A 24,760-nucleotide genomic window follows, 5' to 3' on the forward strand; every position below is an offset into this window, starting at 1 on the left:
TGTATCCAAACGTGCTTATACTAAGTAAAAAAAACTTTGGCCAAGTCTTTTCATGAATGAATCTTGCTCTGATCTAACTGTATGTACCATTTAGCTGTTGAACCAGTCAAATTATCTTGAAAACAGTGTATCAATAGTTTATTGTTATGGGTATGACCCATCATCTTTTTACAAAACATGGTGATATGAGCAAAAGGACATTTTATCCCATCATATTTTTTGAAATTTGGGGTCTTAAATTTTGGTAGGATAACCAAGTCAGGCACTAGGTTGAGTTTATTGGCATCAATAACCCCATAAATGTCATTACCTTCAACCGTTTTGAGCCTCTCTTCGAGTTGGTCATATTTATATCAAAATTTTGAATTTATAACAGGTTTTAACATTTCGTGAGACTTCTCTTGTTCAACAGGATCGTTAAGATTTGGTATCATAATGGGATCGACTGGGATGAGTCCCGAATTAGTATTCAAATGGGTCAGTTGTTGACTTACAGAATGATTGACATAGGGGTATGGCTGTGCACTTGGTGATTGTATGTGTATACCTCGAGGAACTTGAACTTGAACCTGAACCTAAGACAAAGTGAATCCCATAGGGTATAATGGCTTTTTTATATTAACCTCATCTCCTGTCTTTGATACACCAGTGACTCTTTTTCTTTTCATTGATCCAATCAACAATTGTCTTAATTCAGCCATTTGTGCTTAAATGCTTTGTTGTATTTTCATCACTCTTTCTCGTATCTCCTCCTATGCCTTTTCGACGCTTTCAAATCTTATCGTATTCTCTTTTTCCATGGCTCGAGTATGAGAACGAGTATTATATCTATGCAAAATTGATGGATTTTGATTCCTCGACTTTGCTATCTTTGAACCTTAGTTTATTAATCATGAATTAGATCGCATGATATAATGTCGTTGATATTGTTGTTAGTATGAAAATGCATGCATGAAATGAATGAAATACAAATTAAGGTACTGTCTTGGATCGATCAAAATAAAAAGAAACTTTTATTAACCATGGAAGTCTTTATACATCATTCAATCATTCTTACATTAAAGCCATAAAAATATTTTATTTGAGCATATTGCTCCTTAGTTTCATACAAAAAGTGTAATAATCTTTGACTGTGGCCTTGGGTTGGTACAATCTCCTGTTCCAGTGCTTTCGTCTTTTCAATCATGTTGCTTTCTTTTTAAACAACCTTGTAGATTTGAGCAATCAGATGTTCAATTTATTGCTACCTCCCTAAACTTTTCACTATCTACATCTCTCGAGCATCTACCTTCATATTGCAAGTGCGAGTCAAATAATCTTCTTTATCCTGCCACTTAGTCAAAATAAAGTCTATGTGACTTTGATTGCTTGTCAATTGAAGCTCCAAGCTCATTAATTCATGCTCTAAGGCTTTTTTCTCACTTTACAAATCAAAGTTTTTGTTTTGTTCCCTCCTTAGTTTGACTTTTAGCTTTTACTTTCTCTTTGGTGCCTTGCTACCTTTTCAAAAGCTCTTGAAAGTTTTTTTTTCCATTCATGTTGTTCTTTGGTGAGTGTGAAGATCATTTTTTTATTCTCTTGAGTTCTGTTCTTTCAATATTCCATCATATCTCGTAGTTCTTTCATATTTTTCTTAGATCCCTCTAAAGGTCTACTATCCAACCTTAATTTTTTATTTTCTTGATGTAGATTTTACAGATTCTCTTTTAATACTTTTCGTTCTTTAGTCAACTTCTATACTGCATCATCTCTCATCATCAAATCATATCTTAGTTGGTTAACTTGATCCATCATAGCCATCTTTGCTTTCTCTAACCTTTTTTTTCAATCTCAAACTCTCGTTGAGCATCTCAAAAGTCAACAATACTGATACTGAAACAGGAGCTGGTAACTTCTCTGAAACATCAGTTGGTAGAGGCCTAATTTTGTTAACCCTTTTCATCCTTCACGTAAGGTAACCTTCAGCAACATTATCTGTGAATCTAGCTGGGCTTATTCGGTTGACCTACTTCCATGCTTTGATGATTTCACGAACCCTTTTCACATAACCAGGTGTTTCATAATCAAACTCGAGTGAATCGAGCTTATGAGTCATAGAGATGAACTGTCGTGAATCATATTGTCTTTGAACCATAAGAGGTGCGTAACTCACTGCCCCTCATATTTCTAACAAAGGTACCCATAACTCATCTCCATAACTATATAAGATGGCCATTGAAAACATCCATGGTGCCTTCCATATTACATGCTCGCTAGTGAGCTTCAAAAAGAATGCCAACCATTGACCTTTTGTCTAATATTTCCTCCATTCTTTAGCAATAAACTCCTTGACAGGACTGAAATGAACAGAGAATGGTCGAAATGATGTCTTTTCTTTTCCTCAAAAATGGCTTCTGAGCTAGACAAAAAGTAATTAAGCACACCTCATAAATTGTCTTTCACCCTTTTTTTGATAAAAATTAAATGATCTAATAGTCTCTGCCAAAATAATTGGTGAAAAGTTTATACCTTTATCTAATTGCTGAAAGAAATCAACTATTGATGCTTCTATATGTCCTAAAACCTTAAAAAATATCATCAATCCATATACGGCCAAAGCAAACACATCCAACCTCTGATCAGTTTCAATATACTTCTTTATGTGCTCGAGCAGAAAAGTTGATGGAATGGTCTCAACCCCATTATTTTCTTTCTTGTGCTTGTCTATCTCTTCAATCTCTACTTGCATAATCTTGTTAACTTCTTTCTATATCAGATAGTCTTATGCTCTTTCTAATAGATCTTATAATGATTGATAGACTTTATCTGAAGTAAAGAAGAATATTCTTCGATCGTGAGAGTCAAGTCTTCTTGGTTGAATACAAAGCATCGATAAAATAGATCTTAAAACTGTATTACGGCTTTCATCAGCTATTCATCAATCTTTACTAACATAAGCAGTACCACATCTCTGTATTTCTTGGAAAAAGATTTTTTTTCTCTCTATTCTCCACTGTTTCCAAATGGCTTCCAATTCTGATATATTATTTTGATTGAAATCCATATGCACTGACTGTGGTAGCACCGATACGTGACCATCTACTAAGCAATCTTCTTCTTTCCTCTGAGTACCTTCTAAATGGCTCTTGACCTTTAAGTAGCTCTTACAAACAGACGACATCCTTTAGGTTTTTTGAAAGTTTTTCTTGCAGAAGATTGGTCCAAAACAATACCTTCTAGAAATATGGTACCTATATGATACATGCAACAAAATTGAAGACAATAAAACAAATCAATAATGTAAATAAAACAAATAAATAAAAATGAATAAATGAATGAACAAGTATAACATACGTCATGACAGAACATACATTATGTCCTAATTTAGGTAATTTTCTCGTAAAAAGGACAGCATGGCTCAATCATAAAGTTGGACCTTATGGCTCACTATATGCCGGGTTAAGATTTACATATCTAAAGGTTCCCAGACTATTCCTCACATCATCATCCATTATAGACTAGTAAGGTTCCTCGATCCTCACCTATTACAAGCTACTAATGGAATGGGTTCAATCTGAGTGGAAGTGTTTTGCTAGCAAATACGGAGGTTATCACTTCACGAGAGCATAGCTACTTCACTTTCTCCTAAAAGGGATAGAGCCCGGGTCTAGAGCTCATGCATAAATATGCAAAGTGTGTGCAAAATAATGTATTAATTAAAATAACATGAATAAATCATAACCACAAAATCAAAATAAATTAATAACTAACATACAATTTATTTTATTCGTTAACATATATATATTTTTTTAAATCAAAATAAAGGAGATTAAATGAAATGTCAAACAAAACCAATTAAATCTAACAATTCTTAATAGTGCATAATTAAAAGTTTTGGCTTGACTCTCGAATTTAGTCCCTAGTGGAGTCGCCAAGCTGTCGTAACGGTTTTGAGACCGCCAGACGTAAATATGATGGTTTTAAAATCGAAAAAAATAAAAAGGGAGTAGTCATCACCAATCTTTATTAGGGTGTGATTGGTCACCCAAAAGTTTATCTTTTTAATAAAACTATAAAAAACGGGTTTAAAGTTTATCAAAAAGATAAATTTTGGTCTACGAAAAATCAGGTTGGGTCCGAGAGTCGGTTACGCGTGAGGAAGGATTAACACCTCCACAACGTCCATAAATTGGTACCATTTAATTACGCATTATTTTCAGTGTTGGATAAAAATTGTTTTAATTTAAAATTTAACACTAATTCCCTTCATTTGAAAAAATAAAATTTTGCTAAAAATTTTTATTTTGAACTATTGAGAAAATCTTTAAGTTAAAGAATTATCTTAAAATTTTCTAACATCTAGGCAGAATTTAAAATAACTCTTTTAGCTTAAAATTTAATACAATAACCCTTAAAATGAAATAATAATCTTTATAGAAAATAATTGTTAGTGACTCTCCAACATCTAGACAGAGTACCAAGAATTATTTCTTTCGAAATGTTATTTTTATTTTATTTTATAATATCACAAAAAGATTTTTTTTAAAGTATTATTCTTTTTTATTATAAAATATTTTATTATTAAACAGTAAATTAAAGAGAGAATAATGCAGTCAATTATCAATGATAACATGCTAACATATGTATGTTAATGAATGTCATGTAAAATGAAATGCAATTTAAGAGTTGGATTCTTAAGTATAATGAGACCACCCCGACTCTCCAACATCTAGGTAGAGCTTAGGTGCGATTGTTTATATTTAAGATCCTAATTCTATTATACTTTTTATTTATTAATCTTATTATTAATGTGAATTAAGAACTCGTGTGAAAAACTTGATGAAATGGAGTTTCCTAAATACCCATCATTTAGGCAGCATTCGAAAATAAACCATTTCATGTGAGATTTTCACACATATCCTTAAAGTTTAAAAAAAGATTTAAGGTGAAAGTTTAGGGTTCAAGTTTAATTAAAATGCGAACATTTCTAAAAATCTCCATCATCTAAGTAAACTTTCGGAGTAAGTTCAAATATTTTTTAAAATTTGAAAACTAATTAAAAAAATTCTTATATATTTCTTTTTATGAAAATTTATTAATAATAATTCTCCAACATCTAGGCGAAATTATTTGTTTAGGAAAATATTTTTTATTCCCTCCATCATCTAGGTAAGGAAAATAAAAAGCTTATTCCATTATTATTATTATTATTATTATTATTATTTAAACATTTCAATATTGTTTTTAGTTATTATCTTATATTGTTTTCATTTTATTAGTATTAATAACAATTAGATATTTCTCCTAATAAATTTAAACATTTATCATGCATAAATATAAAATAAAAAAAATAATAATATATAAAAAAATAGAAAAAAAAATTTTTTTTATTTGAATGGACCGGTCAACGATCCAGTCAACGTTGGTCTGGGTCGATCTGACCGGTTCGGTAGTTCAATCGACGGTTCGGTGATCCGACGGTTCAAACCTATTTACTGACGGTTCATCTAAACCGATTCAAGGTTGGCTGAAGCGGACTGTCGAGTCAGGTTGCGAAGATCTCGAGTAAGGTTCAGTTCACGCTCGGATCCTCTATGCTTGAAACGACGTCGTTTTGATCCTATGCTCAAAACGACATCGTTTTACCCTTATGTTTTCTATAAAAATCAGATTTTTTCTCTCAGTTTGTTTCATTCACAGAAAAAAAAGGTCTGGGGGTTCTCTGGCTTCGTCGAAATTCGATGCCGGGCATTACGTCGATCGCCGCTTGAGTCACCACCGGCGGTGGTCGCCGGCGATCGAAAAATGATCAAAAAGTCACCAAAAATTCCTCTCGACGCTTTCTTTCTCGATCCGACCTTCGTTTGGTCTGAAAATGCCTTGACCGTCGCGAATCGACCTTCAAAGTTTCTGAACTCTCATCTTTTTCCTTTTTTTTTTTTGGGATGGCTTGAACTGATGATTTCTCCTTGTTTCAGGTGGCTATGGCACTGATTTTCCTCCTTCCGGGGAGGACTGTGTTGTGTTTTTTGTTTTTGTTTTTTTTTGTTAGATATGTTTCGTTTTCGATTTGGGTATTTTGAGGGGTTGTTTGAAATTTGATTTTTTATGCGTGAGAATAGGGGTTTGTCTGGAGGTGTTGAGAATGTTTTGAAGTGGGGTTCTTCTGAGCTCAAGGGTTTTTTCAGAGAGTGTTCAAAAGAGCTTGAAGGGGAAAGGACTGGAGATTTTAAAAGACTTAAATTAGGGGGATCTGGGTGGTTGTACGGTGGCTGTAGGTGGGTTGAAAGGGAGCTGGTCAGGGGGCGTCAGGGGGCTGGACAGAAGTTGCAGCGGCACTGTACTAACCTCTAGTTTCTGCCTCATTTCTTTTTTTTTTTAATTTAATTTTTTAATTAATTAATTATTATATATATTTTAAAATTTTTATTATTATTATTATTATAAAATAAAAACAATAAACCCGAACAAAACCGATGTCTACAAATTAATTGTAAAATTCTTTTTTATAATTAAAAAATCCTCAATTTCTCTAGTACTACAAAATAAAAGAAAAAGAAAAAACCTAAATTTGAGTTGCAAATCTAAAAATTTCTCTACCAAACAAAACAAAAATTTCAAACAACCAAAAATTCCAAAACTCTCTTTCTCTCCTTCAAATGCTTATTCATCATCATGAAACACAATAAAAAAATAATTTAAATTTCCAATAAACAACTTAAAATCAAAACCTAATTTCAAAATTTTAACATAAATCTCATAATTTAAATAAAAATTCATAAAATATTAAGAACTCACAATTACAAAGTAAGAAGTAATGAGGAGAGAAATTTATGAGACTTAAAATAATTTAAAATATGATACGATAACACGATATAAATAAAAATATAAAATTAATATGATTTAAAATTTTAAAAAAATTATAAAAAAATTTAATAAAATTAAAAAATTATATTTTATATTTTCATGTCGACATAAATTATAACATATAATTTTGATATAAAACATAATATGAATAAAATATTTTACATAATATAATAATACAAATTATCACATTTACTTAAAAACATGCCAAGTAAAAATATAGCACAAATTCTGGAGAAAGAAAGCCCCGTTATTTAAAGTACAATCTTTACCATATGAAGAAATTGCTTTTTTAGGGAGATTAGGATTTGGGTCGCATTTGGATGCTCGATTAATTCTAGTGAGGTGCAGTTGAGGTTCCTTAATCTACCGGTGGTTCGTTTAGCACACTAATCTAGTTTGATTTTGTGGTTTTCAACTGGACTGATTTCTTAAATTTTCACTGGCCAATGCTCTCTCTGGTGCAAATTCAACACTCCTCCGCATATCTCATTTCCTATTATACCCCAAAATTTTTCTTTTTTTTTTTTCTTTTATGCCCTTGAATAAAATGTGCGGACAAATTTGTTTCCTACATTTATGGACTTTGATTTGACATTTTTTATTTATTTAGTTTTACTTTTTTGTTATTTTATTTTTCTTTTTCTAATTTAAAGTTTTTAAAATTAATTTATTATAATTAGTTAAAAAATCATTTATATTATTGTTTAATAAATTAATTAATTAATACAAAAAATATTAAGTACATAAATAAATAAATAATCAATTTTATAATAATAAATTATTAGTGAATGAAAAAAAATAAAATAGATAACTACATAAATAATAAAGTAAATAAATAATAGTTATTTTAAGATGTATAAATGCATTATTATTTTTTAAAAAAATTTGTTATTTTTAAATATAAAGAAAATATAAATAATAAAATATATAGTCAACTTATTTATTAAAAAATAATTACAAAATAAATAAAAATAGATATATAATTAAATAAAAGTAAATTTATTAAATTTCAATTATTTGTTAATTTTATAAATACCAAATATATTATAAAATTTATTATATATCAATTTTAATATAATGTTTATAATGATCTTTTTCTTTTTACATTTCATCTCATTGTTACTGTTACGTTTGTATTTAAATATATATTTTATCATTATTTTTAATCACATAATAATAATATTTAATTTTATCACTATAATAATTAATCTTACTACTATCATTATTTTTAATTTCATCAAAATCAATTTTACCACTACATAATTAAAGAAGATTGAAAATTTTTTGAAAAGAGAAAATGAGAATTGAAGAAAAGGAATAGGATAAAATTTGAGTAAAGGTGCAGCATATTAGTTGATCATGTCATTTTTATGAGTTTTTTTTTTTTTTTAGTGATGAGAAATGAAACTTAAAAAGAAATTAGAGTTACAAGAAAGAATTTATAGAGAGAATAAGAGAGAAATGAAAATATATATATATATATATATTATTGTAATCTTACTGGAAATTTGGATTTCACTTTTTCCAATTTTTTCTCTCAAATTTTTACAAAAATGAATTTTTTAAACCCTAGAACCCTTTTGTTTTAAGAGATTGGGGGTTGGATTTTTTTTCATTTTTTTATTTTATTTTAATTGAAATTATTGTTAACACCAAATTTTAACGACACATCTATCATGCTACGTCAATAATTTTGTTTGATAAAAATAAATTAATATGTCTCATTCTCTTATGTAATTCATATTAAAAATAAAAAATTTATTTGAATAAATTCAAAAATATTTTATTCTTAATTAAATATTTTTCATTGAAACAAAAAAACATACATTAAGTCTCAAATTAAATATTTAATCTTTTATTAATAATAAAAATTTTCGATATTTTTAGGTCTTCGGTCTGATGCAAGCCCGCAGGACCAAGTCCAAAAAGCCGAAATCAAAAGGGGCAATACCTGGCTCCGTCCAACGTGTGACAGCCACGTGTATCGGGACCAAAACAAAAAACAAAAAAAAAACTGGAATTAGTAAAAATTGTCGAGCAAAAGCCAACGACGACACGACAACCGACACATACGCACAAACATGAAAAAAGGACAAGAGACGAGGTTTTGTCTATCTGAGCCAGTCCACGAAGAAAAATCCCAAGGGTAAAATAGTAAACGTTGAGGAAATATGAAGAAATCTATTTAAAAGGAACGATGGAATTGGAAAAGTGGGGTTACGGAGAAAAGAAACGGCTCTTACTCATCGTTTTTTTTTTTTTTTTTGACTCTTCCATTGGGCATTAGTATTTACAACTGCCACCCATTAACAGGGAGGCACCTGCTCTTTATTTATTTATTATTTCTCTTCTTCTTCTTTTTATTATTAGTCTATTCTATTTTTTTATTTAAACGAACTATTCAAGCTCAATATTTCCGTTAATTGTTTTTTAAGACGAGTCTCTCTCTTCTGGGGTTTTTCCTTTTTAAAGAGATTGTTTTTCCGGAAGTTGATCTGTCTGGGTTTTTCAGCACTGAGCTAAAAGATTTCTCTTCGTTTTATTTTGTCAAAAAAGGAATTTTTCCTCCAAAAAATGTGGTGGATGATGAATGAAGGAGGAGGGCATTCTTGTTCTAAAAAAACTGATGACATCTGTGGAAATGTTTGTGGCCAGGTACTTTACTATTTTGATCTCTTTTGCTTTGTTTATTTATTTTTATTTTCATCTTTCACTTTTTGGGTGTTTATCTTTCATGGGAATTTGAGGGAAGTTTCTAGGGTTAAAAATTTTTCTCTTAGGTAAATTTTTTATCTATAAGTTAGCTGCTAGATACTGCCTGTTAATCTCATTGTTTGGGGGTTTGGATTAAATTTTAAACAAATGTCTTTGCTTTTGATTTGGGGATTGAGAGTTTGCCTGTTGATTTCTTATCGATCTGAAATTGTTTAGATGTAACTGTTTTTTGAGTCTTTTTTTTTAGATTATAAAGAATTTAATACAATTTAACCAAAAAACCTGAAAATTGGACACCAAAGATGTAAAATTTTAGCTTGCTTTTAACACCTGGAGGAAACTGGCTGAAAAGATATTGGGTTGATACTTTTGAAAGGAAGCTACTATTTTTTAAGCAAATGTTCTTTTACTTTGTAGCTTCTATCATACTTTTTCTAAGAATCTAAAAGGGAATTGCCATTCGCATATGAGCTTGCTTTTCTAAATTTTGCCTTCCGGATTATGATGCTTATTGTGGCACGGATGATTACTTACCCTGCTGGATTTATAATATTCTTTGATGTTTTTGGCGTGCCTTGTTTCGATTGTTACTTTGCTTCTTATGTCATAATAAATTTGATTAGTGTTAACATAGGCTTTTCTCTATGCTGCAGGAATCAAGCCGGCTGAGCATGTCAAGAATCCGCTGTATACTGCGTGGCATTGATTTGAAAACTTATATTTTTCTATTTGTACTGGTCCCAACATGCATATTCGGTATATATGTTCATGGGCAGAAGATTTCGTACTTTCTGCGGCCACTATGGGAATCGCCACCCAAACCTTTCCATGATATCCCACATTATTATCATGAGAATGTGTCAATGGAGAAGCTCTGCAAACTTCATGGTTGGGGAATTCGTGAATTTCCAAGACGGGTTTATGATGCAGTGTTGTTTAGTAATGAGGTGGATATTCTTACTATGCGGTGGCAAGAGTTGTACCCTTACATAACACAATTTGTTCTTCTTGAGTCTAATTCAACATTTACGGGAATTCCAAAGCCTATGGTTTTTGCTAGCCATCGAGATCAATTCAAATTTGTGGAGCCCCGATTGACTTATGGGACAATTGGAGGAAGGTTTAAGAAGGGAGAAAACCCATTTGTTGAGGAGGCTCTGCAGCGAGTAGCATTAGACCAGCTTCTTAAAATAGCAGGAATTTCTGATGATGACTTGTTGATAATGTCAGATGTTGACGAGATACCAAGCAGACATACTATCAACCTCCTGCGCTGGTGTGATGACATACCTCAAGTTCTTCATCTCCAGCTGAAGAATTATCTTTATTCTTTTGAGTTTCTTGTGGATAATAACAGCTGGAGGGCATCGATCCATAGGTATCAGACAGGAAAAACAAGGTATGCACATTATCGCCAGACAGATGAGATTTTGGCAGATGCAGGGTGGCACTGCAGTTTTTGCTTCCGCCACATCAGCGAGTTCATATTTAAGATGAAAGCTTACAGCCATAATGATAGAGTGAGGTTCTCTCACTATTTGAACCCGAACAGAGTTCAGAGAGTAATTTGCAAGGGTGCTGATCTATTTGACATGCTTCCGGAGGAGCACACATTCAAGGAAATAATCGGGAAAATGGGACCTATTCCTCATTCCTTCTCAGCTGTTCATCTTCCATCATATCTTCTAGAGAACGCAGATAAATATAAGTTTCTTTTACCTGGAAATTGTTTGAGAGAGAGTGGGTGATTCTTCCAATAACTTCAGATGTTTGGTTCTGTAAAGGCTAGTCAGAGGTGCCGCTGGTGTGACCTCCCACAAAGGGTTCAACTAAACAACTAATGACTGCGGTGGGTCACTGAGCAGCCTTCATCTTTTATCCAGCTAAAAGTTTTTACATTTCCTTGGGAAAATGATTGAAGAGTTGGATAAATGCTTGGAAATTCTAGGTTTGTACATAACTTTTCTTGATTTGAGTTTTACTTGGAGGATATTTCATTCAATGAGCGAGGATCTTCCTGTATCGGAAACAGCTTAGTTGTTGCGGGGGTGCATGTGTACTACTTAGATTCTCTAATACACTAGTTTGAGGTTCCTGTGATTCCCTATGTTGGGAAGTTTTGTTTTGATACAATTTATTCATACATGTTTTATTGAATTCCTTGATTTGTTTTTAGATTGTTTGTTGATGAAAATGCTTATCTCCTTATGTTTTTATCAGATACGTTTTTTGACAATTCTTAAAGATAAATATATAATAGCAAGGTAAGAGGCTCTTAAAAACCTAGGAAATTCAATTCCCATTTCATCATAAAGTAAAATATGCGATAAGAAAGGAGTGAAATAAAAAAAAACAAAATCAGCAGCATCTATTTTTCTTTTGTTGATCAGGCAATCAGCTGCTCTGTTGGCCACTCCATAGAAGTGAGGGAGCGTGGTTTGAAGGAAGCTAGTTGGCATCAAGTACCTACAAACATTAGCAAGGGGACCAAGAGGATGATGATCATTGGTGGTCAGCATTTGCGTGCTCTAAATTCAGAAGCTTGCTTGTGGCCAAAAAAAAATCAGAAGCTTGCTGAATAATGGAATAAGTTAAAATAAGATTACAAGAGGATCAAGAACACCTTCCATCAACCATAAGTGAAAATAGTACTTAGCAAAATCAAGTTTAAAGCAGAGTGGATAGAATCCAAGTAGCCAAACAATTGGAACTGGAAAATGAGTCACCTTGAGTAGTTTTCAGGCAATTCTATACGTTAAAAGCTACAGCCCAAAAGGTTGTGGGACTAATTCCTCAGAGTCAACACAAATGTCAAAGCAAGCATGGGATGATATTCCTGTGAGAAAGGAGATATTTTATTGGAAGTTTATTATGTGTGGCAGACAATAACATTTGTTTAATACAAGTATGACAATGGGTTTTTCCAGGTAATTATTCTAATTTGAACCAGAAGAATCGTAAACACCCAATCATCCAACAATCATGTAGGCTGGATTAAGGTTAAAATACCGATTTGAGGAGTAGCCCCTCAGAGTATAGTCTTCACTCTTCACCATTGCAAAAAGTCTTTACCATGCTGTTTTACAACAATTCTTTGACAGAGTATTATATGTTTGCTGATATACCACTAAGCTTTGATATAGTTTGGCCTGATGAATATTTCAAATCCAAAGAATGGTCCATTAGGTATGTGGTCTGCCTCAACACCTCCGGTTTTCCAGTGTTTGTAGCTCATTTCCATGTCATTCCTCGCTGATATCCAACTCAAATACTAATGGATGCCACGTTCATATTGTTCATATTAATCATAATCGTGCCCCGCATAGCAATTTCTGTAATTTAATGCTGCTTCTATAAAATCTTTTCCCTTAATACTGTCTCGGAACTGTGGTAAAAAAGGCTTGAAACTTTGGAAGCTAAAGACATATCTCAAGTCTTCACGGTCACTAAAGCAGCAGAATTATGGCCCAGATGACGAAAGACACTTTGATGTAAGCAGAGTGGAATCACTGACATCACTATCATGTTTCCCTAATCTGAATGACGTGGAAGCCAATGGTCGTGGCACTAAAGTTGGCAGGGATGCTTCATTTATAGCATTACTGGTCGCATCTGGAAAAGATGATGGAAATACCTAACCTTGGACATCTGCTTCCAACTATACTACGCAACACTGTCTACCAATCTGCGAGGCCAGATGCACTTTGCAGATGGTTGGAAATGAATAAATTAGTGAAAATATTATGTTCTTCATAAATATGAATTTTGTGTGTGTGTGTGTGTGTGGATAAACCCAATTATTTTATTGAATAGCCATTAATCCAAGTATATGATCGACTTCGAAACTCAAAACTACGTTACTAAAATGAGGAGTATGCTTGCGCTCGCCAATTTCGCTTCTCCTGTGACAGTGAGGGTTAATCTGTCTGTGCTTAGTAAGGTTCAAAACCACAAATTGATGTGTTCAAAACAGTATGAGAGTATCAGGCCTTGTTTCTTACCGCATGTATGAAATCTCCTTGTTACTTTCAGGTCTGAAGAATCTGTAATTTGCAATCCATTTTAACTTTGTTGGTGAGAACAGAACGTTGATAACAAGTGAAACATATTCTGGCTTTGTTTTTGTGGCCCTTTATTAATGAATAACCTTTTCAAATAATTTTTCAGTCAATATAGGAATCGATCCATAACTTTTTATATCTATTTCATTGCCCATTCCTCTGCTGAATTTGGTCAGCAGAGTATAGAATCCAACATTGGTGAAACATGGCCGGGTATGAGATGCTATCTTATCCGTCCAAAAAATTGGCTATATATAGCATAGATTCAGAAAGCAATATACAAGCTCAACATCGCACTGATGTATTCTCAATATCAAGAAACCATGCTAGACAATTTACAACAAGGCTATGGATTTGGATTTGGCCAGCATAGCTATTCCATGCACCAAGAAAGCTGGCAAAATGGATATCAGGGTCATCTCTCGGGGTTGCCAACCATGCCTAATTGCTTCATAGAATCCCCTCAACTCTCCACACACCAAATGATATTCCATGGGACCCATGCTATGCATCAGGATGTCTGGCATGCCCAAAATATGCACCAAAATGACTGGCTCACCCAAAATTTGCGCCAACATTGCATTGTCAGTCCGGAGAAATATGGACGTTTCATTGGTGGATATGTTAGCAATGTTGGTCCTGTGGCCTCAACTGGTGGTAAATACCCCATCCTGATTGCAAGCTCTGAATATGAAAGTTTTAACAGCACACAGCAAGCTCCAGCAACCATGAGGTTTGAAGCAATGAGATATGAGCACAGGAATTGGGGTGGGGATGGTCACTACCGCCAAAGCTACAGTGATGGATTCAACCTGCAGGGCAATGGCTGCCAGAGTATTGAGTGGATGTCCAAGGGGCTGTAAAGGCTAAGAAGTGATATCCTGAGAGATCATTGGCATTTTACAATCTCCATAGAATTGTGCAAGTGACCTGTCCTGCTTTATGTTTGCAGGATAGTAGTTTGATGCTTATGTACTTAAACCTTTACTTAATACAAGTTAAAAATAATAAGTTTTTAGTATTTCACAGATGTAAATTCTCTAAAAAAACTTCAGTGGAAAGATGAATCAATGGAAATAAAGGGAAAAAGCCGAAGGGGAATGGAATCGACGTTCAAATTTATAGGTAAGTCCAAATGTCACGGGCCGAAAATTAACCTCTGGATTTGTACGTCCCCACTCCAACAAAGGTCTATTATTTTCGGGGGCAAATCATTAGTATATTCGAGCTAGCTCTAATATCATTTGTTATGGGTTGAGAATCAATCTCCAGACTCGTGTGGCTTTAAAATTCGAGCATGGACTCATTTGATGTTTCAGATCAGCTTAACTGTTACGGTTCACATCATTGTGAAGTATTGTTCGCTTTGATTCTCTTTTGGACTCACGATTTTGTCGCACAAAAAACATCTCAAAAAAAAAAAGTGATATGAATCTTTATATTTCATGATCAATTTTAATACGCAACTGATATAAGATTTATGATTCCTCTCCGTGACAAAAGTACTTCAAAATTGAAACCCTGGGAATAGAGTCAGGGACTAATCAAAGCAATTAAGCTATAGCTGAAGGGACTGTCAACATTCCACTAATTACTGCAATTAGGATAAATAAAATATCCACAACTATGAAAAATCAGTATTGTTTTAGAAAAAAAAAAGCCTGAAGAGCATATCAGACGATCACTTTCCTGAGGGCTTTTTTTTTTTTTTTTTTAGTTGGCACAAATTAAACATCTAGACGTGAAAAGAGACTTTATCCATCCCTCACCAATGATATTTAGAAAGAAAATAGAGACTACTTGAACACCTTTTCTTTTTAAAACCAGCTTTCCTTCTTAATTTGAACACCTTTTCTATATTTTGAAAATGTTCAGAAAACTGATGAACGTATTATCATACCATCAAGGGAGCTAGGAATCATTCTGTGGAAATTTTCATTGGTTGTGTACCATTTACAATTAAGTTATTACTCAGATTTCTTGTAGCATGAAATTCAGTCGTTTAAATCAAAATCTAACAACTAAAACAAGTAGGAAAACGAATCAGAACTCGTCAGAATTTGATCACCTAAGGTCGGTGTAGTGATATGATAGATGCTTGATAAGAATAGTTTTTTATGGTTAAAGGCTTATTCTTCCCCAAGTTGTGCCTGTCATTTCGTCGGTTCTGGCCATGTCAGTGATTATCCTTGGTACTGATTTTGAATATTCTTATAGGGAATAAAAAAGCCGAAAGTGCTTTAGAAATTCGTTACGTATTTGCTGTTTTGTAAATTTGGTTACTTGTCCTGTTTCTTCATCACTTTCTTCATTGCAATTTCTTCAGTCCACAAAGTTGGCTGATATTATTAGATATGATTGTGACAAAAGTAAGGGAATTAGATTCGATGTCATACAGGGAATTAGATTCGATCTCATCTTAGGAACAACAACATTGGTCTATAAAATGCAACTGATAACATGAGTGACACAAATTAGATACCTTGATATCAATTTTCTGAGCCTGTCCCTGACCGAAAACGTGAAAAAGAGTGACTATAGGATGTCATACACTAGCCCTAAGCACCATGCCAAGCACCCTAGGGTCAGCTGGGGGGAGACCTCGTATGACTACCAGGTTTATGGTAAGACAATGGAGCCATTGCCATATCAATCTTACCGTACATGGGAGTACCCACAAGTTGATTTTACAATCAACAAGTTTGAGGAGCAGCGTATTCTTCATGCTTCAAGGGCTCAAATGATAGAATGTGAGTGTTATCCTCAACTTGTCAAGACTACCGAAAAGAATCAGATTAAAGAAGATGTAAACAAAGAAGCTGAGGACTTTATTAAGCTAGAGCACAAGAAGTTTGCACGATTGAATACGTCCATGTCTATGAAGAGTGGCTGATAAGAAGAGTCCTAACACTTTTCAATCAATAAGCTCTACAAATTATAGGGCATTAATAGCTATGATGAGAACTCCTCTTGCTGATTTTAATCCCATGTGTGCTAGTTAATCATACGTCAAATATATCAAACACTTGCTTTAGAAGCGCATTTGTTTCACGTCGCTCTCTTTTACATATTAAATAATCTTGTATCTAATCATCTTGCATTTAAATAATCTTCTATCAAATAAACTATTGAATCAGAGTTTGAGGCTTTGAGCACCAAGGCAAAGCAATTGCTTCATCTAGATCCAACCTATATTGCCTGGATCCCTACTGAAAAGAACTTGTCATCCCCTCACCAAAAAGAAAAGGAACAAAAAAAGAAAGGTCCCCTAATTTTCCTCTGCTCCAAACTACTTACAATTGCTTTGGCAGTCCCTTTTTTCTTTCTTTTCCCAAACCTATCAGATAAACTTTGTGAAGTCAAATTATGTTTTTACAATATATATATATATATATATATATAAATATAGCATGACTCTTTAACGTGCAATTTGCCATATTACTACCAAGTACCAAACCTAATTTTCTTGACAGTTTATAGCTGCCAGTATTTACATGGAATTCAAGGTATACCAGATTATTTAACTTATTTACTGCACCAGAACTATTTGCTGCGCACTAGAGGGAAGACATGACTATTCATATTAATTAATATGAACGTTAGGAACTTCAATTATTTTTTTTAATATCTTTACGTAATGATCTTCAAGGTTGTCCAAATTGAACTCAAGATTTTATGGTTAAGCTTAGAACACGAAAGAGTTGGATTTTTAATCAATTATAATGTCTCCTAAATTCCTAAACCACTCCTCAAATGCTAAGGAGTAGATGAAGAACCTTCAGGATTTTTTTCAATCCAGAAACTAACCAATTGTCCTCATCCAATCCACTTGAGCAGCATAATTTTGGGTCCGTTCTGTGATAAACCAACATAGATGATTTTCCTGTAGTTACTCGATTACCAAAAAGAATTCCTAATTCTGTAAGCAAAAATGAGACGACTTTGGACCTTTTATCTGTTTCCTGCTGTGGATACTTCTTCAGTGTTCCAGTCCTCATCTTTGGGAAAGGTTCCAAAACATTTTCCAGGCTACTCTAACCGGTTTCCAGTGTTTGGAAAGAAACAGTATAGCAGATATCAGCAGTTTTCAGTATTTTCTTTTTCTCCCTTTTAGTATTTTGTTTGCTTTGGTATACTTTACAGTATAGCAGATATAACGCCTGACCTGAGTTTCTTCGAAAATAGAAACATTAACGATTTCCTTTGTAGAAATACGGGCCCATGAACAAGTAGAAAAGCCCCAAAACGGCAGCTTTTTTATGTATTTTTCTTTATAAGAAATGCTCATCTGATATTATATACTACTACAGTACTACTGCAACATTCATATGCTTATCTGAAATTTATAGTCACTACAATCAGACGGAGGCACTCAAATATTTTTGGCCCACGTCTTCTAAACTTGGAAACAGAAGTTACAAACTGCAATACACAAAGGCACATAGGATAGGAGTCAAAAAATTCTTCAATCCCTTCATTCTTTTATTGTTCTTGTACTTTTTGTGGTACACGTACACACTGTAACACACACAGAAGAAAGCAAAAGAAAAAGATTGTTACACTACACAACCATCCCGTCCAGTGTTTTTGCTAAAAAAAATGAACCAAGAAAGGAGAAAAAGGAAATTACAAAAAAAAAAGTAAATGGGATATAATTGAGAAAAAGAAAAACAACTATTCCTCTGATCTGAACTAAATGACTAAATTAAGCGTCTCTCATTCTAGTGAATAGATCGCAGAGAGGGCATGTACTATGCTTGCTAGAAAACCATTTCTCTAAGCAACCTTTGTGGAAGAAATGCTTGCAAGACAACTCACTCACCTCCTCATGTGCTTCAAACCCACATAAACACACACAACAATCCACAGTCATGTTGGCCCATCCACTCCCACTCCCACTCCCACCCCCACTGCCACTGCTACTGCTAGTGATGTAACAAGCACCCGCTGCAGCAGCTGAACCCTCACATGATAATGTGTACCTGTTGTGGCACAAAGACTTGAATTCAGTTATTGATATCCTTCTCTCCCTTGCATTACTCATCTCTTCCGGGTACCCATCTGACTCCTCAATATCAAAATTTGAAGACGAAATACTACACCCTGCTGCATCTACCACTTGTAGTAAAGATCTCACCATGTTTTTCAACAAAGCCACTGACAGAACTCTGTTCATTACTAGCACAGGAAATACCCCTTCAGCTGCAGTAGGGAAGTTCAACAGTCCCATCTTATTTTTCCCGATAAACTCACTAAATTAAGATTCTAAAATCACGTTCTTATCTTCTAAAATTCAGAAAAGAATTTGAATCATGGATATGATAACATGAAAGAGTTAATTTCCATCAGATGGGAAGCAGCAACAACAATCTGCTTTCACATAATGCTTGTCTTTCACCAACGTAGAAACCGAGTTGGGCTGATAAATATACATGGGCTCATGCTAACCACCCCGGTTCAAGAACTTTAATCAGGGATGGGCTCAGTATGTAGACGTGGCGACACGTGTAGAGCTTGTGAAAGATTAGTGATACATATTAGAGTGTGGGTGTTACGTCTCGATGATTATTTAGAAATGGTTGAAAGGAAAAGACGAAAACACTGGTTGCGCTGGCATTTTCACATGAATGTGAATGGTAATTTGTGATAAGCCACGTGTCTTGTAAAGTTTGTTTGGGCCAATCAGGTAGGTGGTTGTGACGAAGGTGGGCGACCATTCAGTTTGGGCCTTGGGGGCAGGAATTTTATTGATTCCCGGATGCCGCGTATTGATCATTATTGTCTAGTTTATTTCTTTTTTTTTTTGGGAGGGATTTTATTTTATATTTTTAATTTTTCTAATTCTTTAATTACCGTTAATCACTCAATCTCTATCCACTAAATTCACTTAAAAAAAATTACAGGCCTAAATTTTTTTTTGAAACCCCGATTTTCAAAATGCATGTCATTACGTGTGGACTAATACTCGATTAATTTTTTTTTTTTTTTGTCATTAACAAATTTAGAGGTATGCAGATAAATCCAAAGGATGAGGATTACGATTTATTATGAGGCTTCTTAGGATATTTGTGTTTAAAGATATTTTAACATTGACAAATGTTTTTTTAAAGAGTAAATTTAAGTCTATAAAATTAGTCAAGGTTTAAGAGTACATTACGAATAAAAAAAATTATAATACCTAGCAAGTCCATTCAACTGATGTTATTAGTTGATTTCATATTATCCAAAATCTTAAAATATCTTTAAAATCTTATCAAACAATATAATATTGAAAATTATTTTTAAATTACTACAATAATTTAAGAGTTATTTAAAAATATTTTATCATCTTAAAAGTATTTAATGATATTACTGTTACTATCTAAAGAGGTTTTCCATCATCACGTTTATTAAGATTTTCAAAAAAAATTTATTATTATATTTTAAAATTAAAATCTTTTTAAAAATTCATGAAATTTTTCAATAATTTGATAAAATTAAATTAATTTCAAAATTAATTTTTAAATTTATAAAATATTTTAATAGTTTAATAAGATTTTATTTTTCATAAAAAATCTTCTAATAATTTAATAAAATTAATTTTAAATATTTACTTTTAATAGGTGAAAAATCTTTTAATAATTTAATAGGATCTATAAATTTAATCTTAAAAATTTAAAACCCATAAAATCTATAATTATTTTTTAGAATTAATTTAATCTAAAAAATTGTTATTTTTTAGCCATAAACTTTCATATTCTCCTCATAATTCCCTCCTTGGGAAGAAATTTTACTTTAAAATTAATTCAATCACATGTTAGAATTATACAAAGTATGCTAACTTAACAAACTTACTCTACTAAATTAGATTTTTGTATATACTCTTTCCTATGCACTTGTTTCTTTTTATAGTTTTATTGTCAAACATTTAAATTTGCGGGACATAAACCGAATAAATGAATAAATGGAAACCATATAAATAAAAAATGAAAAATGAAAAAAGAAAACACCAAATGTTTGGGCTGGGAGGAAATCTAATATAATAAATCTGGTCCATGGTGAAATTATTGGTTTGTTGGAACCGGCTTTTTCACTCCTCAAGTCTATTGGCCCAAGTCAATTAGTCTGTCTGAAATTAAAAATAATAATAAAGATGAGATTTATTATTATAACAATAAAATTAATTATTATAGTATTAAAATTAAAATAAATAATGAAATATGTATTTGGATTCAAACGCAATAGTAATGATGATATAAATTATAATAAAAAAATAAAATGATTACTAAAAATATTAGATTATAACTTATATATAATGAAATTTATAATACATATTTGACATTTGTGAAATTAATAAATTATTCAAATTATTTTATATCAAGTAATATCTTTATTAATAAATTAAAAATACTAAAATTATTTTTATATCAAATAATATTTTATTATTAAATATTTAAAAATTATTTATATATATTATTTCCGTATAAAATAGGAAAATAATTAAATAATAAAAAAGCAAAGCTAAAAGCTCTACAAGTGTAAAGGAATATTTTGTTCCTTCACTTTTGTTTCAGCTGTAAAAAAGATAAAAGAAAAACAAGTAGGGGTATTAGAAGGAAGGAGGCTGCGGTAGGGATGAGAATTTTCTAATAAAAGGAACAGTGGGCAGTGGAAAAAAAAGGCGGTATGGTGCGTTTAAAACCAACTCTAATTGCACTGATGTTGTTTGCCGAATGAATGCATGGTACGTTTTGCACAATTTTTAAAGAATAAGTATCTCCATCGGGGTTACTTTTGATTCCAAATGGGATTTAAGGCTTGTTTTGGATGCAACCGCACCTCCAGTTAGGTGCAGTTAACAACCAGAAGGCCATTTTTATTTTCTAATACATTGTCAGTGAGGTGAGATTGAACCAAACTTATCGTGCCATACCTCCAATTGACCTTTTGGAAAATTTTTCTTCCAACCGCACCCTTATCTTCTAGTTTTACCCATATTTTTTTTATTGTTTTTCTTTTTTTACCCTTATATATTGGAGGGTCTTTCTGCCACTTGCTATTCTCTTTTTTTTATTATTATTATTAAAAAAGTTTTAAATAATTTTGCTAATTCAATGTAATAATTAAATTTTGTTATAATAATTAAATATCTTCATAATTAAATAATTACATAAGTAAAAAATAAATAAACATTATTATTTTTTAATTTAATATAAATAAATAAATTTAATTTAAATTATTATATTCAAACTTTAAATAATTTATTATATTCAAATTTTAATTTAACGGTTTTAATAATCTTAACAATCTTTTTTTCTTATTACACTTCACTTTGTTATCATTGTTTCTTTTGCATTTTAATAAGTATTTTATTTTTATTTTTATTTTTATTTTTATAATAATTAATTTTATTTTTATCATTATTTTTAATTTTATCGAAATTAATTTCACGGATGGATCGTAAGTCACCTCCTTTCTTTCTTCTTTTTCGCTTTCAACCCAGCAAAACTAGCAACTCCCCCTTAAACCTGGCAATGTCGCATTCCAATCCTCTGGCCAACGCCGGTGTCAGGTTTGCAAGCAACAAAATTTCCCTTTTATCCTTTCGAAATCCTTTATCTGTTCTCTTTTAAGTCTTCTTCATTTCACTACTGTGCAACCCTATCTTTCCACTCTTCCCTCTTCTTCAATCGGTGGACAATTATCAATTTCAACAGTGTTACTGCTGCTGTTGCTGCCGTAAAGCCCCCTCCAACGATACTAGTTAGAACACTTGGAAGCACTTCCTTTCTTCCTTCTCGATCAAGCCCTTCCGATATCTGAAATAAAAAACCCAAAAAGAAATATCTTTTGTGATTTTTGCACCTAAATCCCCTACTTTGTTGTGTGCTGTGGTGGGTTTATATAGGGATTGAAAACCATTGATAATCAGATTTAAGATTAGAAAATTTTAAAGTTTATATTTGAAATTAGATTTTATCCTGTCAATCCTATTTCAAATTTTGAAGAGTCTGTTCCAAATCTCAACCTCTTCGTTCTTATTTTCAAAACCTTAGATTTTGGCATTTTATCCTAACTTCCTCATTTTTTATTTTTGTTACTTTTTTTTAAATAATAATAATAAATAAAAGAAACTAAAAAATATATAAAAGAGATGAAAAAAAAATAAAAGGAAATAAAATCAAGAACAGCTTAATCCTAAATCTAATCCAAATCGAATAGCCATAGTCATATATCACCTTGGGTTTAAATGGGCCAATTTATACTCAAATCGAAAGCCCACCATTTATTAATGGCCCAACAATAAATTTTGAAAATTAAAATATCAATGTTTACATAAATAATATTTTAATTATATAAATTTAATATTTTTATTAAATTTATATTTTAAATAATATATTAAAATGTATTCATATATACATATAAAATTAAATAAATAATAAAAATATATTCTAATATTTGTCTAGGGATAAATTAAGACAAAATATCTTAAAACTTGTTTTGATCTAACCTTGATTTTCTTTAAAAAAAAAAAAAAATTGACTTGCTTTTTCTTTTGATGTCTAATTTAAAAAATGCTCATATCAATTATACTAATCGAATTATTTCTAATTTAAAAGATATATGACGTATTTTGTCACATAATTATTCAAAATCATAAAAAATGCACAGGTATCATCCAGTAGCACACGTGAGATGAATTTCATATTCACATGGGTACTATTTGTTATTAATTTTAAAAAATATAAAAAAAAATTTAAATAAACTTTTATTTTTGAAAAATAAAAAAGGAATTTTTTTTAAAAGAAAAAACTTTTAAAAAATAAAAAGTATAAATTTTATAAAAATACTTTTTTCAAATAGAAAAAAATTTTAAATATATTTTTATTTTGAAAAATTTTAAGAACTTTAAGAATTTTTTCCTTCATTTATCAACATTTTAAATTTCAATATTTAAAAATTTAAAAACAAAATTCTAAAATAATATTTTTAAAATTAAAATGATTTCTTTTAAAAACAAAATTACAATAATTATTTTAAAATTCCTTTTTTTTTTTCTTGCTTTCATTTTTCTCTCCTTTCCTCCTTTTTCTCTTTCGATCCCTCCAATTGTGGCTGAATCCAACTATCACCGATTGAATCTGGCTGTAAGTGATCGATCCTGCATTGGTATGCTATTAATAGCCAGAAAACAGGCCGAATCGACCCGAATCAGCTTGTAATCACCTCGCCTTTAGTTTTCAAGAAAGCGTCCATGGATTAAGTATAATATACCTACCCTGCATCTAGTAGACTTCCTTCACTTTGTGCTCTTGAAATTAGTTAACCAATTGTTTTCGATATATTCATAGTTAGGTATTTAACCAATTGTTTTCAATATATTCATAATTAGGGACCATTATGTGTATAATCATTCATTCTCTCATCTACAGCATTTTTTTAGAATCTGTGTTCCACTTCCATTCATGTTTTGGTGCTCCATTGGCGTAAAGCAACGAAATTATGAACAAATTTGACTTTTGCTGGATAACTAATGGACCTGAAAATAAAAACCTACTTTTCGCCTCCACCGCAATAAAAATCTCCCCCGCATCAAACTTTTTTTTTTTTAATTTCTCCAGCGGCCAGCAGAAACTTGTGGGTAAATTCATTTTTTGGATCAGCGGGGCAGGGAAGGGTCCCAGGAATTCAGTGGGTAATTCAATCATCAGTGGAAATAAGACTAGAATTTGGAACTTGTTTCAAAAGTTTGTGCGACAAAACAAAGCAATGGACCCTTTTAAAGATCACTCATCAGCCATGTGATAGTGAGGTGAGCCCCATTCATATCCACGCATCCCATCTTCATTTACAGTATACGGCGTGTATATCAACGACTTGTCCATTTGTTTTTTTAGCACCACTGCCAATGGCCATGTTAAAGAATGAGAGAAATCAACGTTTTACAAGAATTTTTCAATTTTGTGATGGTGATATACTTTTTTATGCATCTGTCTATGAGCCGGGCAAATCTGTTGTGCCAACGGCTTGGCCTGATTAGGGCTAAGCTTTTGATAAGAATTTTCAAAATCGAATCGTTTTATCCAACGAAAAATATTATTTGATTAATAATTTTTTGATTATAAAACATATTTTAAGTTATTAATATAAAATAATTT

At 31.8% G+C, this 24,760-nt stretch overlaps 2 protein-coding genes across 2 annotated transcripts; one reads left to right on the forward strand and one right to left on the reverse strand.

The window, feature by feature from the left end:
• Positions 1–9,056: 9,056 nt before the first annotated feature.
• Positions 9,057–11,736, forward strand: LOC111317910 (uncharacterized). The gene is made up of 2 exons (XM_022920433.2): positions 9,057–9,501; positions 10,215–11,736. The coding sequence occupies exons 1-2, from the start codon at positions 9,421–9,423 to the stop codon at positions 11,307–11,309; spliced, it is 1,176 nt and encodes a 391-aa protein (XP_022776168.1). The 5' UTR covers positions 9,057–9,420; the 3' UTR covers positions 11,310–11,736.
• Positions 11,737–16,803: 5,067 nt separating this feature from the next.
• LOC111317446 (putative E3 ubiquitin-protein ligase XERICO) lies at positions 16,804–19,706 on the reverse strand. The gene has a single exon (XM_022919870.2). The coding sequence runs from the start codon at positions 18,850–18,852 to the stop codon at positions 18,328–18,330; it is 525 nt and encodes a 174-aa protein (XP_022775605.2). The 5' UTR covers positions 18,853–19,706; the 3' UTR covers positions 16,804–18,327.
• Between the last annotated feature and the right edge of the window lie 5,054 nt (positions 19,707–24,760).

Source organism: Durio zibethinus, chromosome 2 (assembly GCF_047325235.1).
Source record: "Durio zibethinus cultivar Kanyao isolate XHJ-2024 chromosome 2, ASM4732523v1, whole genome shotgun sequence".
NCBI classification, from domain to species: Eukaryota; Viridiplantae; Streptophyta; class Magnoliopsida; order Malvales; family Malvaceae; genus Durio; species Durio zibethinus.

Excerpts from the sequence above, each read along its gene's own strand:
- LOC111317446 (XM_022919870.2), bottom strand. The coding sequence starts at position 18,852 with ATGGGACTGTTGAACTTCCCTACTGCAGCTGAAGGGGTATTTCCTGTG.
- LOC111317910 (XM_022920433.2), top strand. The coding sequence starts at position 9,421 with ATGTGGTGGATGATGAATGAAGGAGGAGGGCATTCTTGTTCTAAAAAA. Across the intron at positions 9,502-10,214 it reads GTGGAAATGTTTGTGGCCAG|GAATCAAGCCGGCTGAGCAT; the intron begins GTACTTTACTAT and ends TCTATGCTGCAG.